Raw genomic sequence first — 14,866 nt, forward strand, 5'->3', positions numbered from 1 at the left:
CACGCCTCAGTCTGGGGCAAATTGCGCTGCCTTTGGGTTGTGTTCAAAATGAGTGCTGTCCCACGTGTTTCCCCTCTTTGTTCCCTCGGGCCAAAATATCACCCTTAAAGTAAAATAATTAATTTAAATGAACAGAGGGCGGGGGGGAGAGAACATACATAAGCAATGTCATTAAATCGAATGTCGCAGCGCGGTTCCATTCTTTGATGTACGTCACAGCTATGTACTCGAACAGTATTTTAAAGCAGATTGTTGTGATTGTTCTGTGTGTGTGGAGGAGGGGGGGGGTATTACTGTAGACTAATTGTGCAATCCAGTACAGATGGACGCCTATTAAGTGACCTTTACATCCGCAGTCAGCATCCGGAATCGATGGATGACATTAGGGAGCAGACAGTAGAGGACATGGCGACATCCGGGCACTCCAGGTGTGCCATGCATTATTGAAATATCTCCCAGTCGCTCCAGCCCTACTGAGTGTTTTAATTGCAATGTGAAACCAGCCATTTAAAACAGCGGGGTCTCTACTTAGTCCTGGTCCCGGAGAGACACGGGCCAGTCCAACTCATCCCCCAATTAAACCTAATTGAGCCACCCATTGAATACATTGAATATTGAAATTGTGTTCAAATGGATAGCGACAACAACCGGCATCAACCGTGAAAATTACATCTGCTTATACGTGTTCTGTTTTATCCCAGGCTCATTAAAAATGATCTGCGCAGACCTGCACAGTCCCGCCACTCTCATGGTCGGAGCAGCGCAGACCTCTGTGCACATGCGCAGTTGTTGCGCCCTTTCCCGCCGAGACCCGGCTGCGTCGTTGTCAGCCCGGAAGCGGCGAGACGCCCAAACTGAGGTAAAACTGGACAAAACTCGATTAAAATGTGCATTTACATCAAATATATAGACTTTGACACGGGCTGGGTCGGCGTGTTATTTCTTAATTAGTTATTTACCTCGCTATATGAAATGTGGATCGTATAACTCATCCCAATAGCGATGATTTTGATTTCGAAGTGAGAGCGAGATATTCGAATTAATAAGAAATCAACAACAAGCGGATTCAGTTCATAACCTAGTCTGTCTATATTTTAACCATTTATGTGCGACGTGTGTTAAGTATGTGAATGAAGTTGCTCTGTGTATTAAAATGGCGCCGAATGACTGACAGACTTGTTTATGGAGGGAGAGTCAACGTTGCTGACTCTAAAATGGTCCTTTCAGGTCTGCGATGGGTGTCGGAAGGAATAATAATAACAATAGAGAGTATTTTAACTCGTTTTTACTGTAATTATGGCGTTTTAAACCAGCACTGCCCACTGCTTGTGTTATAACTTATTGTGATGGGAAGGTACGTTCAATCAATATAGCTTCGAATGGCTGTCTCAGAAGTAATATTTGTATTTGTGTTCAGCTACTATGTTGAGATCTATACATATGAGCAGAAAGCGGTATTTGTGTCTCGGTAGATCTGGTGCTGTCGCTGTCTCTCTTCCTGAAGCAATGAAGGCCATGAGGGCTGGGCGGCAGACTTCCCTAGGGAGGCGTGGCTCGCCGCTGCAAAACCCCTCCCTCTCAGTCAGGAACCAATCAGGGCTCGACATGTCCTCTCCCAGCTCCAATGGGAGAGCAGTGGCCCTGTACAGCCCCGCCCCTTTTATTACGCTCCAATCCGTGTTGGGGGAGGAGCCAGAGGACGATGGCCGTGATAGGTTGGAGACCACGTATTTTTTTATGTTAAAGTAATAAATTATAAATATGAGCTTTTATTAACACATAAGTGATGGGTTATTTGCATGATTATTGCACGGAGGGGTCTGTGTCTGCAGTCCCGTGCTCTAAGCATGTTGCTCCCTGACACGCGTCCATCTCCGCAGCGAGGAGTGGGACGAGCTCTCGGAGTCCAGCAGTGACTTCGAGGCCCAGATGAGCCAGAGTTCCAGGAAGAGGGCGGCGCGCTCCGCGGCAAGGAGTGGACCGGTCAGCAGGCGGCGACGCACTGGACACGCACCGATACACACGGACAAGCACATGCACGCACACACACGCACGGACATGTAGACCGACTGGATGACACGAAGAGAGTCATTCGACATGCAGACACACGCATGCAGGACCAGAGATGCACTGGACACACCCAACACTCAACACAGAGAACAGGAGACACACACACACTGAGACAAAACAGGAGACACACACAGACAACAGGAGACACACACATGCACAACAGGAGACACACAAACGCAGAGAACAGGAGATGCAGAACAGGAGACGCAGAGAGAACAGGAGACACACACACACACACAGAACAGCAGGCACACAGACAGACAGAGAACAGGAGACACACACACAATGAACAGGAGACGCACATGCACACGGCCTCTCCCCAGCCTCCTGACCAGTGTGTCATCTCTCGGCCCCGCAGGCGGCCAAGCGGCCCCAGCGCAGCACAGCCCAGGGCAGCAGGGCCACTCCCCCTGGGGCGGCCGCCACCAGATCCCCGGCCAACTCGATGGCGCCGGAGCCGGTCACCGCCGGGGTCCTGTACGAGGCTGTGCGCTCTGTCAAGAGCGCCATGAGGGTGAGGGATGGAGGGAGAGGTGGATGAATAGATGTCAGGAAGGGAGGGATGGTGGGTCGGACTCCTGCTGATTGGTTGCTTCCCCAGGCGGTCATCGATGATTGGCTGGACAGCTACAAGCATGAGAAGGAGGCGGGGCTACTGGAGCTCATCAACTTCGTAGTGCAGTGCAGTGGGTGCAAAGGTCAGAGAGCGGAGGCCACACACACGGGCAAACGCACACATATGGACACACACATGCGTCGCTGATCTCTGGACTGTGTGGGGTGTTGTTGCAGGGGTGGTGAGCAGGGAGATGTTCGCCCGCATGCAGAACGCAGAGATCATTAGCTGGTTGACGCGCGAGTTCGACGAGGTGATGACAGCGCTCCCTTCCTCCCTTCTCTCTCCCCCTCCTTCTCACCCCCCATCTTTCCTTCCGTCTCTCCCAGTTTCTCTCCCTCCTCCCTCTGTCTCCCTGCTGTACCTCTCCTTCTGTCCCTCCCTCTCCTGGTTTCTGTCTTGTATTCTCAACTTCCTCTCTCCCTCCCTCCTTCTCTCTCTCCCATCTTTCTTTCTGTCTCTCCTGGTTTCTCTCTCTCCTTCCTCCCTCTGTCTCCCTGTTCTCACTCCCCTCTCTCCCACCCTCCCTCCTTTTCTCTCCTTCCCTGTCCCCCTATCTTTTCTTCTGTCTCCCCTCTCTCCCTGCTCCCTCCCTCTGTCTCCCTGCCTCCATCTCCTTCTGTCCCTCCCTCTCTCCCGGTTTTGTATTCTCTCCTTCCTCCCTCTCTCCCTCTGTCTCCCTGCTCTTCCTCCCTTCTTTCCCACCCTCTCTCTTTCCTTCTGTCTTGCACCGTTTCTCTCCCACCCTCCCTCCTTCTCCTTCTCTCCCTCTCTTCCTGCCTCTGCCTCTCTCCCGGTCCCTCTCTCTTACTCTCTCTCCTCCCTCGCTCCGTCAGGACTCGGGCAGTTACCCCCTGTCCACCCCCGGGCCGCAGTGGCGGAAGTTCCGGGTTAACCTGTGTGAGTTTGTGCGGTTGCTGGTGCGCAGCTGCCAGCACAGCCTGCTGTACGACGAGTACCTGTTCAACGCGCTGATCTCGCTGCTCACCGGCCTGTCCGACTCGCAGGTCCGCGCCTTCCGGCACACCAGCACCCTCATAGGTCAGCGCGCGTGTGTGTGTGTGTGTGTGTGTGTGTGTGTCACTGTGCACGTCTCTGTGCGAATGTGTCTGTGTTCACATGTCTCTGTGTGTCTCTTTGTGTAAATGTGTCTCTGTGTCTGTCTCTGTTGATGTGTCTCCGTCTCTCTGTTGATGTGTCTGTGCGTCTCTGTCTCTCTATTGATGTGTCTCTGTGTCTTGTGTGTCTGTGCGTCTCTGTCTCTCTGTTGATGTGTCTTGTGTGTCTGTGCGTCTCTGTCTCTCTTGATGTGTCTCTGTGTCTGTCTCTGTTGATGTGTCTGCGTTTCTGTGTCTCTGTCTCTCTGTGTGTCTGTGCATCTCTGTCTCACTGTTGATGTGTCTCTGTGTCTGTGCGTCTCTCTGTCTCTGTTGATGTGTCTTGTGTGTCTGCGTCTCTGTCTCTCTTGATGTGTCTGTGTCTCTGTCTCTCTGTTGATGTGTCTGTGTGTCTCTCTCTGTTGATGTGTCTGTGCGTCTCTGTCTCTGTTGATGTGTCTTGTGTGTCTGTGCGTCTCTGTCTCTCTGTTGATGCGTCTCTGTGTCTGTGCATCTCTGTGTCTCTGTTGATGTGTCTGTGTCTGTGTGTCTCTGTCTCTGTTGATGTGTCTTGTGTGTCTGTGCGTCTCTGTCTCTCTGTTGATGCGTCTCTGTGTCTGTGCATCTCTGTGTCTCTGTTGATGTGTCTGTGTCTGTGCGTCTCTGTCTCTGTTCATGTGTCTGTGTGTCTCTGTCTCTGTTGATGTGTCTTGTGTGTCTGTGCGTCTCTGTCTCTCTGTTGATGTGTCTTGTGTGTCTGCGTCTGTGTGTCTCTGTCTCTGTTGATGTGTCTCTGTGTCTGTGCGTCTCTGTGTCTCTGTCTCTCTGTTGATGTGTCTGTGCGTCTCCGTGTCTCTCTCTGTTGATGTGTCTCTGTCTCTGTGTGTGTGTGTCTGTGCATCTGTGTGTGTTGATGTGTGTGCTGGTCTCCCGCAGCTCTGAAGCTGATGACGGCGCTGGTGGAGGTGGGCGTCAGTGTGGCGGCACAGTGGGAGACCAGTCAGCGGCAGTATGGCATTGAGCTGGGCAAGGAGCCATACCGCCAAGCGCCTGCCCGGCTGGAGGAGCTGCGCAGCTCGCACGCCGAGGTACCGCAGATACTGCACACACTGATCGAAACACTCTTTAATTACTGCACACACTGACCGACACACACTGTAAGTACTGCACACACTGACTGCAACACTCTGTAATTACTGCACACACTGTAATTACTACACACCGTGACTGACACACTTTGTAATTACTGCACACACTGACCGACACACACTGTAAGTACTGCACACACTGACTGCAACACTCTGTAATTACTGCACACACTGTAATTACTACACACCGTGACTGACACACTTTGTAATTACTGCACACACTGACCGTCACTCACTGTAATTACACACACGACTGCAATTCCATAGCTTCTGGAGCACCAGGAGGAGCTGAGTGGGATGATGACTGCCATCTTCAGGGGCATCTTTGTGCACCGATACAGGTCAGCACCGGGGGCCAGCACAGGGGCCTGGGGCCACACACACACTTTCAATCGCTTGGTGTGCCATCTTTTAATTTGGATGTCCTTAATTAAGGTTAAGTTGATTAAGTTAAAAATGGAAGTTGCACTGCGTGGCGTGTAGTCACGGTTGTGCTTTGTGCGTATTTACTCCTCTGTGCGTGTGCGTGTGCATGTGTGTGTGTCGTGCACAGGGACACCATCCCCGAGATCAGGGCCCTGTGCATGGAGGAGGTGGGCGAGTGGATGCTGCAGGACAGCCAGCGCTTCCTCAATGATGGGTACCTCAAATACCTGGGCTGGACGCTGCATGACAAGGTGTGGCATTTATTTTTTCCAGTGCCCAGACGCACAATGAACGTAACGCACGTTTCAGTACCCACATGGTTTGATCGTATCCACAGTGTGTTGCAAGTGTGCCTCTCTGTCCTCTCCTCAGCAAGGGCCCGTGAGGTTGAAGTGTCTGAAGGCCCTGCAGGGCGTGTACAGCCAGAGAGAGCTCACCGGCAGACTGGAGCTCTTCACCAGCAGATTCAAGGTCACTGTTCTATAGTGTGTGTGTGTGTGTGACAGTGTGAGTGTGTGTCCCCTCTCTGTGTATAAGCTCAAGGAGTCAAAAGCCTGTCTGTCTCTGTGTCTGTCTGCGAAGGGAGACCCTGTCTGTCTGTGTGTCTGTTTGTGTGTCTGTCTGCAGAGGGAGACCCTGTCTGTCTGTATGTCTGTGCGTGTCTGTCTGTGTGTGTCTGTCTGCAGAGGGAGACCCTGTATGTGTGTCTGTCTGTCTGTCTGCAGAGGGAGACCCTGTCTGTCTGTGTGTCTGTGCGTGTCTGTCTGTGTGTCTGTCTGCAGAGGGAGACCCTGTCTGTCTGTATGTCTGTGCGTGTCTGTCTGTGTGTGTCTGTCTGCAGAGGGAGACCCTGTATGTGTGTCTGTCTGTCTGTCTGCAGAGGGAGACCCTGTCTGTCTGTGTGTCTGTGCATGTCTGTCTGCAGAGGGAGACCCTGTCTGTCTGTGTGTCCGTGTGTCTGCGGAGGGAGACCCTGTCTGTCTGTCTCAGGAGCGGATGCTGAGCATGGTGCAGGACAAGGAGTGTGATGTTGCCATGGAGGCTGTGCGGCTGGTGGCTCTCCTCCAACAGTGAGTGGGGGGTCCTGTTGGGGGACGTGGGCGGGTCCTAGTAGTTTAAAAAATGCCTGTAAAGGGTCATAGACTGAATTCAGAGCGCTATCAGGCAATCGGGGGCCAATTCAGACACCAGCTGAGGCACAGTCAGGCCCTCTGTAGGACACGGTGTGAACTGTGTCTCAAAGCCCTGATAAAGACTCAACCCCCCTGACGTGTGCGTGTCCCGTGTGCGTCAGGAACACGGAGGACATGCTGACGGACGAGGACTGTGCCCGTGTGTACCCGCTGATCTACGCCTCCCACAGGGGCCTGGCCTCAGCAGCCGGGGCCTTCCTCTACAACAGGTGACCCCTCTAGTCTCTCTCTCTCTCTCTCTCCTGTCTAGTGTTGCAAATTTGAAGACTTTTCCTTAATCGACCATCGACATCATTAAAGATCAATCAATCTATTAATCTTATAAAAAATTGGGGGCTTTGCTTATGGCAGAAAATCTCCAATGTGTGTTTTTTCCTCAATAAAATCTTTATTTTAACAAGACGTGGACATATTTGGCACCAGGTAGATCAGAAAACACGTGCAACGCTCTTACCTCACTTTTGGATTAAATCTTAAAACAGAAATTGAGTCAATCAAATATAAGGTGTTGACAAATTAATTAAGCCCCAAAACCTGCGCCGTCAGCAATATTTATTGGCATCATATCTTTCTCTATTAACTGTCAAATCTCTTGCGTTATCCTCTTTGCACGAAGTTCATCACAGTTATTTCTAGCCAAGGCAGCTGGATGTTTGTTTGTCAGGTGATACATCATTGGCACAGTTATATTTTATGGTGTTATATTTTAATACAGAATCACAGTATTTGCAGTGAACATGATCCTTTTTTAAATCAAAGTGATCCCAAGCCACGCTTCTTTCTGTTCACTTCATCCTTCTTTGGATTTTACCTCTAGCTTCTTCAGGTAGTTTTCCCTCCAACAACAATTACATAGTGATACTAAATTGAAATGGCCTACGTCGATCAAATGAATTGCCATCGATCAGATTGTTATCGACAATTAATTGATCTTCGATTAATCATTAACATCCCTACTCCTGTCCCTCTCGCTCACTCTTTCTTTCCCGGCCCTCTCCTGCCCACTCAGGGTGGTGTTCAGTACTGATCAGTGTGGTGTTCAGGGCTGGGCAGTGTGGTGGTCCGTGAGGTGTGCAGTGTGGTGTTGAGTGCTGCGGTGCTCTTGTAGGTTGTGCATCGAGGTGGACAGAGAGGGCCGGGAGAGAGAGCTGGTCAGCCGCCGAGTGGCCATCGTCAGGGTCCTGCTGTCCTTCTACATACAGACCGAGGTACGGGTTCCTCGTTGTGTGTGTGCGTGTGCGTGTGTGCTTTTGATCTGAGTGTCCCTGTGTGTCTCAGCTCCACGAGCACGCCGCCTACCTGGTGGACAGCCTGTGGGACAGCGCCGGAGCCGAGCTGAAGGACTGGGAGATGATGAGTGAGCTGCTGCTGGAGGGACCAGGAGAGAAGGGTGAGAGGGAGGGAGGGAGGGAGGGAGGGAGGGACAGGTAGAGAATGGTAGTTTCCAGCCAATTGGCTTCACCTCTCTGTGACCAGTCTCTCCCCCACATGTTCCCTGCCCTGTGTTGCCCCCTGCAGACCTGGCAGACGACGAGGAAAGTGCCCTGATCGAGCTGATGGTGTGTGCGCTGAGACAGGCCGCCCAGCACCTGCCTCCTGTGGGCCGGACCAGCGGGAAGAGGGTGAGAGAGCGAGACAGTGAGAGAGCGAGACTGCTTTATTGGCAGGACCAGTTCCAGTATTGCCCAAGGAATAGTGTCCAATTGTCAAAGAGCAGTAACCGTGAATAATGATAATAACAATGACAGCATAGTCACAACAACAGTAGTGATGTCATAGATTTATATAATGTGACATAACAATTAGTTCCTCTCAACTCCACCCCATTGCTCTCTCTCTCTCTCCCCCCTCCCCCTCCCCCTCCCCCTCCCCCTCTCTCCCTCTCTCTCTCTCTCAGGTGCTGAGTGCAAAGGATAAGAAGACACAGACCCACGACAAGCTGCTGCTGACCAGCCATTTCATCACAGTCCTGCCCCACCTGCTGGCCAAGGTAACCATGAATGTCCGTCCCTCTGTCTCTCCCTCCCTGTCTCTCTCTCTCTCTCTGTCAACCTGTCTCTCCCTGTTTCTCTGTCCCCTGTCTCTCCCTTCTGAGTTCAGTGTGTGTGTCTCTGTCCTCTCTCTAGTACTCGGCGGACAAGGACAAGGTGTCCAGTCTGTTGCAGGTGCCTCTGTACTTCGAGCTTCAGATCTACTGCACCGGCCGGCGGGAGAAGGTGAGATGCTCTTCCACTCCTCCTCTCTCCTCTCCTCTCCTCTCCTCTGTGCTGGGGGACTCGATATATATGTCTCTCTCTCTCTCTCTCTCTCTCTCCCTCAGCACCTGGATCTGCTCCTGGCGCAGGTGGCCGGCATCGTGGAGAAGCACACGGACCCAGGCGTGCTGGAGGCGTGTGCGAGTGTGTTCGCGGCGCTGTGCAGTGAGCGCTACACCTTCGCAGGCCGCGCCGACGTGGCCCTCGGTCGGCTGATGGAGGGGCTGACTGACTGCTTCAGCCCCGCCCTGGAGGACCTGCTGCAGGTACTGGGCGACACCGGGGGCCCAGGCTTCAGGGCCTCGTCCCACCGGAACAGCAGAGGAGACGGACGGACTAAAGTCTTTTAGTATGTTATTCTGCCTTTTCTCTTTCCCTCTCTCTCTCAGGGCACTATGGATGATGTGGAGATGTACAATGCAGCCGCCACTCTGAAGAGGATCGCCGCCCTGTACAAGTCAGTCCAAGGCTTTAGCTCTGTTTGTGCGTTTGTGGCGGAGGTCACTGTAAAAGTTACTCAGTGTGTGCGTGTGTCTGTGTGTGATTTGTGCCCCAGTGCGAAGGACCTGACGCAGTGGGACATGTTCAAGCCCTGCTACCAACTTCTGAAGAGTGGAGTGGAGAGCGGCGAGCTGGACAAGGAGGTGACTGCCGCAACAAACATGACCAGACACGCTCCCCCACACACACATATAACCAGACACGCCCCAACATTTATATCCAAACTTCGCCAGTTAAATGACTGATGACTGACACCATCCAGGCTGGTACACCAAAGATTGTTTAAAGTGATATAAAAATCATAAGTATCTTGTGTAGCCAAGTGTGTGTTGCGCTTAAGGTTGAACGTTCTTTAATGTGGTACTATATTGGGCTTAACGTGAAGTTGAAATTGATAGTTAAGTCAAATTGGTTGATAACAATAATAATACATATCTTCGAAGTACAATAAGCCACACTAAACGGAGATTTAACACACTAAACGGGGCTTATGCAAGGATATGCCAGTGGAAAAGGGGTAATAGATACCATAGACTGGATATTCCAGACAGCGTCACATGATGTGACTCTCTTACCTCCAGCGAGGGTCTTCATACTAACAGGCAGCCCGAGTCCTCCTCTCTCAGTAGTCCTCACTCCCTCACACGCCTCGGGCTGCACCTCCAACCCAGCCTTCCTTTCCAATCTCGCTCTGCCTGCGGTCACCCCGGGGGTAGTGTCTCTTTTGCCCCGGGACTGAAAGGCACTCGGTTAGTAGTGTTTGAATCCTGCTGTGGGGCTGAGGACAGCTCTGTCGGTCTCTCACTACAGGCCCCAAGCGCCGCCCTGGGGCTGGAGCTGGATGCGGTCTCTGAGAGGGGGAGGGGAGTGGATAACAACCTTAAGAAAACTGTTATTATCATGAAGTATCTCTCAATGCGTCTGTGTAGCTGTGTCTGTATAAGTGCGTCTCTGTCTCTCAGTGTAGCTGCGTCTGTGTCAGTGCGTCCGTGTCTCTCAAGTGTGGCCCTGTGTCTCTCCCGTGTTTCAGATCATGGTCCCCGCGCTGCGCTGTGCCTTCCTGCACGTGCTGTGGGAGCTGACAAGGGCCGTCACTTCGGAGCCCACCCGGGTAAGAGCGTCTGAGCCCCTTGGACCCTCGCTGCCCTGGAGGCAGTGTGGCGGCACAGACACCCACAGGGCAACACTGTAGTAACTCTTCCCCCTCTCCCAGGCGCAGGTCAGCCAGCTGCGGCAGCATTTGAGGGCCCTGTGCACCGCGGGTCAGAGCTGCCTGTCTGCAGCCCGGGAGATCAGAGACGAGGTACAGGTGGCGCCAGGGCCCGGCCTGAGAGAGGGTCTACCTTTGAGGGCCGTGTTAGAGGACACACGTGTGCTTCGTTGTCCTGCACACTGCCCTTGGTCACCCCTTTCTCTCTCATCCCTCTGATCTCTCCTCTCCCTCTTGCTTTTCCCCTTGCTCTCTTACCTCCTCTTCCCCTTGCTGTCTCCCCCTCCCCCTGTTCCCCATCTCCCTCTTCCGCTTGCTCTTTGCTCTCTCTCTCTCCCCCACCTCTCCCCCTTCTCCTTCCTCTCTCTTCCTCTCTCTCCCCCTCTCCCAGGCGTTCCTGCTGCTGTGTGACCTGCTCCTGCTCTGCAGTCCCCAGGCTGTGGCGGGACGGGGGTCCCTGCAGGCCGTGGTGTCGCCCCCCTCCCCCGCCCTGCGCTCCGAGATGGCCGGCTTCATCCTGGACTACGTGTTCGTGGAGAGCGAGGAGGACCTGGTGGATGGTGAGAGCGAAGGAGAGGGGGAGAGACAGACAGACAGAGAGAGATGGGAGAGAGCGCGAGAGAAGGGGAGAGAAGGAGGCAGAGACGGGGAAAGTGAGAGAGAGAGAGGGCGAAAGGGAGAGAGACGGAGTGAGAGATGAGATTGAGAGACGGGGAGAGGGGGAGAGAGAGATGCCGGTGGGCTCCCGCTCCCACCTGTGACATGTGGACCTCTGGTTTTTGTGGACCAATCACAGAGCTCTCTCTCTCTCTCTCTCTCTCTCTCCCAGACGAAGACGAGGAGGCGCAGGTGCAGCGCATCGAGGCTCTCCATCGGCGCCGGGTGCAGCTGGCCGGGTTCTGCAAGCTGATCGTGTTCAGCGTGCTGGAGCTCAGCGCCGCCACCGACGTCTTCAAGCACTACCACAAGGTCTGAGGGAGAGGGGGAGGGGAGGAGAGAGCGAGAGAGAGAAGGGGGGAGTAAGAGGAGGTGGGAAGGAAAGAGAGGCAGAGAAGGAAGGGGGGAGAGGGTGGGACAGAGAGAACACTATAGTGCACAGGTTCCTCCTGACTGACCGGTCTGTCTGTCTCCCTCAGTTCTATAACGACTATGGCGACATCATCAGAGAGACGCTCAGCAAGGCCAGGGCCATCAGCCGGGTGCAGAGCGCCAGGACCGTGTGTCTGAGCCTGCAGCAGGTCTGTGTGCGCGTCGGAGCGTATGTCTGTGTGCGTGGCGGAGAGTGTGTCGCTGCTTCTGACGGTGTGTCTGAGCATGTCTGAGTGTCTGCCTGTCTGAGCGTCTCCACCCCCTCTCTCTCACACACACCTCCCCTCTCTCTCCCTCTGTCCCTCTCTCTGCAGGTGTTCTCAGAGCTGCTGCAGGAGCAGGGCTCCCCTCTGGACACCTCCAGCCCGCAGTTCTGTGAGATCAGAGATCTGGCGCGCCGGCTGGCCATGACCTTCGGCATCGACCTGCACCTGGCCAGAGAGCCGCTGGTCACCCTGCACAAGTCAGTCTCTCCCTCTCCCTCTCTCCCTCTCTGTCTCTTTCTTTTCTCTTGGTCTGTCTATTTCCCTCCTGTTTTCTGCTCCTGTGTCCCCCGTCTCGCTCTTACTAGTTCACACTGCGTGTCCTCTTCTCCCTGTCCCTCCATTACTCTCTCTGTCTCTGTCTCCATCATCGCCACTGCGGGTGGCTTGTGATAGTGGTAGTGGTCCAGCCGTGTTCAGGGCGGTCTCAGCGACTTGTGTTCAGGGTGGTCTCGGCTCTGAGAGTCCAGGCTCAGCCCATGTTCAGGCCCAGGGTCCCAGGCTGCTCTGTGTTCCAGGGACGGGATCCGCTTTGCCCTGCGGGACCCCGGGGCCCCTGGCCAGCCACCCCCACAGCTGCCCTTCCTGGAGGTCCTGAGTGAGTTCAGCTTCAAGCTCATCAAACAGGACCGGGCCCTGCTGTGAGTGCCAGCCCAGAGTGACCCGCTCACACACTGACACCCTCACACACACAATGACTGGACCGCTGTCAGATACATAAATACAACTTGCACTCCTGCATTTATAGAGACACTTTTGTATTAATACAACCATGTCCCTCCCTCTCTCCGTCAGTGCTGGGTTCCTGCAGCGTGTGGCCCCCTCGCCCCTGCCCTCCTGGACGGCCCTGGCTGTGTACCAGCGCTCCCTGCAGAGCGGCCCCAGGGACAGGGCCGCCTTGGACCGGACCTCCAGCAGCGCTGGGGCCACACACACGCCCGCCGCCAAGCGCAGGAGGGCAGCCAAGCAGGGTGAGGAGAGAGGGATGAGGAAGAGTGGCAGGAGGGAGGGCGGACGGACACTCCTAGCAAAGAGAGAGAGGGAGGACAAACCAAGGGCTGGGGGGTGGAGGGGGGATTAAAGAGCAGGGGTATTAAATGTCTCTGCCGGTCTCTCTTCCTCTCCTTTTTCTTCTCGTCTGCCCTTTCATTCACTATCTTTCCTCACCCTTCTATCGTCCTTATTATTTTTCCCTCTTCCCCTCTCCCTCTCTCTCCCCTCCCCCTTCCTCCCCTTTCCTCTCACCTTCTCACCCTTCTCTCTCTCTCTTCTCACCCTTCTCTTCCGCCCTTCTCTCACTCTTCCTCTCCCTCACCTTCTTCCCCTTCTCTCTCTCCCTCTTCTTCTCACCTTCTCACTCTTCTCTTTTCCGCTCTCCTTCTCACCTTTCTTTCTCTTTCTCTCTCCCCCATTCTATCTCCCTCCCTCTCCTCTCCTCTCCCCCTCTCAGCCACCAGCTCTAGTCCTGCCGCAGGCGTGTGGCTTGAGCGCAGCAGCAACCTCTCCAACAAGCTGCCAACCCCCAGCCTCGCCTCCACCGCGCTGAGAGCGCCGTCCCGCGCCCCCCGCGACTCCCCAGCCTCGGGGGGGGACTCCGAGAGGGACTTCTCACACAGGTGTGGCATTGGGGGTGTCTGGATTGAACCGCTGTTTTTAAAAAGTGAAATGAATGAACAAAGATGCCTGTTAAATCGAATCTGTATTTTATTCAATAAGGAAAAAGTGTCTGAAATAGTGAATTTGTGTAAAACCCTTGATGAATGGACCCCAGTGTTTCGCCCTGTGGATAATTGCCTATGTACAACAGAAGGATAAATAGTGCGTCTGTCTCTGTCTCTGTCTCTGCAACTCTCCATGTCCTCCCATCAGTCCCCCTCCCCAGAGACAGTCCAGGACAGAGAGACAGGCTGCCATGCCTCCTCCCTCCAGCAGGGGCGCCCTGCCCAGCCCCCAGCGCTCCCCTGACCCCAGCGCGGACCTGGACTCCCAGCTGTACCTGTGAGTGCAGGGCCGCCAAGACGAAGGGCTCTTCCACGTGTGTGTGTGTGTGTGTGTATGACCGTGTCCGTGTCTCTCCCAGGCTCAGTCTGATCGAAGAGGATGAGGACGCCGCCCCCGAGGAGGCCGAGATCGAGGACTTCGAGAGCAGCGTGGAGTCGGAGGATGGCACACCGGCTGAGCGCCTGGTGAGCCCGTCCACCCATGTCTCCGGCGCTTGTTGATGATGTCACGGTGGTGCATGTGTTGCCACGTTGATAACTCGCCCATTTTATAAAGACGTCCGTATTGTCGTGTCTGGCCGTGTCGACGCGTGTGTCCCACGCCCAGCTCACCGCCTGCCCCGCTCTGCCCCACAGCCCTCCACACGGCACCAGCGGCACGGGGGGCTCCTGCAGGACCTCTTCGACTGAGTCCCCCGGACCCCAGGAACCCGAGGAAGGGCGATGACAGCCAGAGACCTGTTCGGCCGCTGGGGACCAGAGCGTGGCCCTGAACCGGGGACGCCCCTCCACTGCGCAGCTCGGTCGAGTCCCAGCCTGTGTCTACTGGGGTACAAACTGCTCCTTAACGTTATAATGGACATGGCCGTCTGTGTGGATGTGTTGACAGACTGGTTGTGGGCTGGAGTGGCCACTGTTGGCCCCTGTGGTTATTATAGGAGTGTGAGAGCGAGAGTGTTACATGTCACGTGTTCTAGATGTTCATTTCATACTGCTGATACTATAACGGCAAAGTTGTTTTCAGGATTCTTGTGATTTGAGTTTGTTATCCTTGTTTGTTCCGACATTCAATGTAAAATGTTTGAGAGAGAGAGCAGTTGTGTTGGCTTAGTTTTTATATAAATATCTAATCCAGTGGTAAAAGTTTGTTTATTGGTTTTGTCAGATTGTTTTTGTTGATTCTGATGTTGTGAACATCAATTAAATGCTTATTTTGAAGGCATACATTCTTCTATTATGATTTTTATTGTTTGAGAGGCTCACATCTTCATTCAGTT

At 53.9% G+C, this 14,866-nt stretch overlaps 1 protein-coding gene across 1 annotated transcript; it reads left to right on the forward strand.

Annotated features, from left to right (window-relative positions):
- The first annotated feature begins 797 nt into the window (after nt 1-797).
- stag3 (STAG3 cohesin complex component) lies at nt 798-14,851 on the forward strand. Its single transcript, XM_066722706.1, has 33 exons — nt 798-859; nt 1,473-1,715; nt 1,881-1,983; nt 2,429-2,584; nt 2,672-2,768; nt 2,863-2,939; nt 3,523-3,727; nt 4,720-4,871; nt 5,199-5,272; nt 5,485-5,608; nt 5,730-5,828; nt 6,348-6,427; nt 6,652-6,759; nt 7,659-7,758; nt 7,829-7,940; nt 8,069-8,172; nt 8,448-8,540; nt 8,677-8,766; nt 8,871-9,071; nt 9,195-9,262; nt 9,362-9,449; nt 10,337-10,417; nt 10,520-10,609; nt 10,908-11,076; nt 11,346-11,485; nt 11,653-11,754; nt 11,920-12,068; nt 12,387-12,509; nt 12,664-12,839; nt 13,319-13,484; nt 13,738-13,866; nt 13,949-14,054; nt 14,226-14,851. The coding sequence occupies exons 2-33, from the start codon at nt 1,507-1,509 to the stop codon at nt 14,277-14,279; spliced, it is 3,825 nt and encodes a 1,274-aa protein (XP_066578803.1). The 5' UTR covers nt 798-859; nt 1,473-1,506; the 3' UTR covers nt 14,280-14,851.
- Nucleotides 14,852-14,866: the final 15 nt, after the last annotated feature.

The sequence above is a fragment of the Amia ocellicauda genome, chromosome 14 (assembly GCF_036373705.1).
Source record: "Amia ocellicauda isolate fAmiCal2 chromosome 14, fAmiCal2.hap1, whole genome shotgun sequence".
In the NCBI taxonomy this organism is placed as follows: domain Eukaryota; kingdom Metazoa; phylum Chordata; class Actinopteri; order Amiiformes; family Amiidae; genus Amia; species Amia ocellicauda.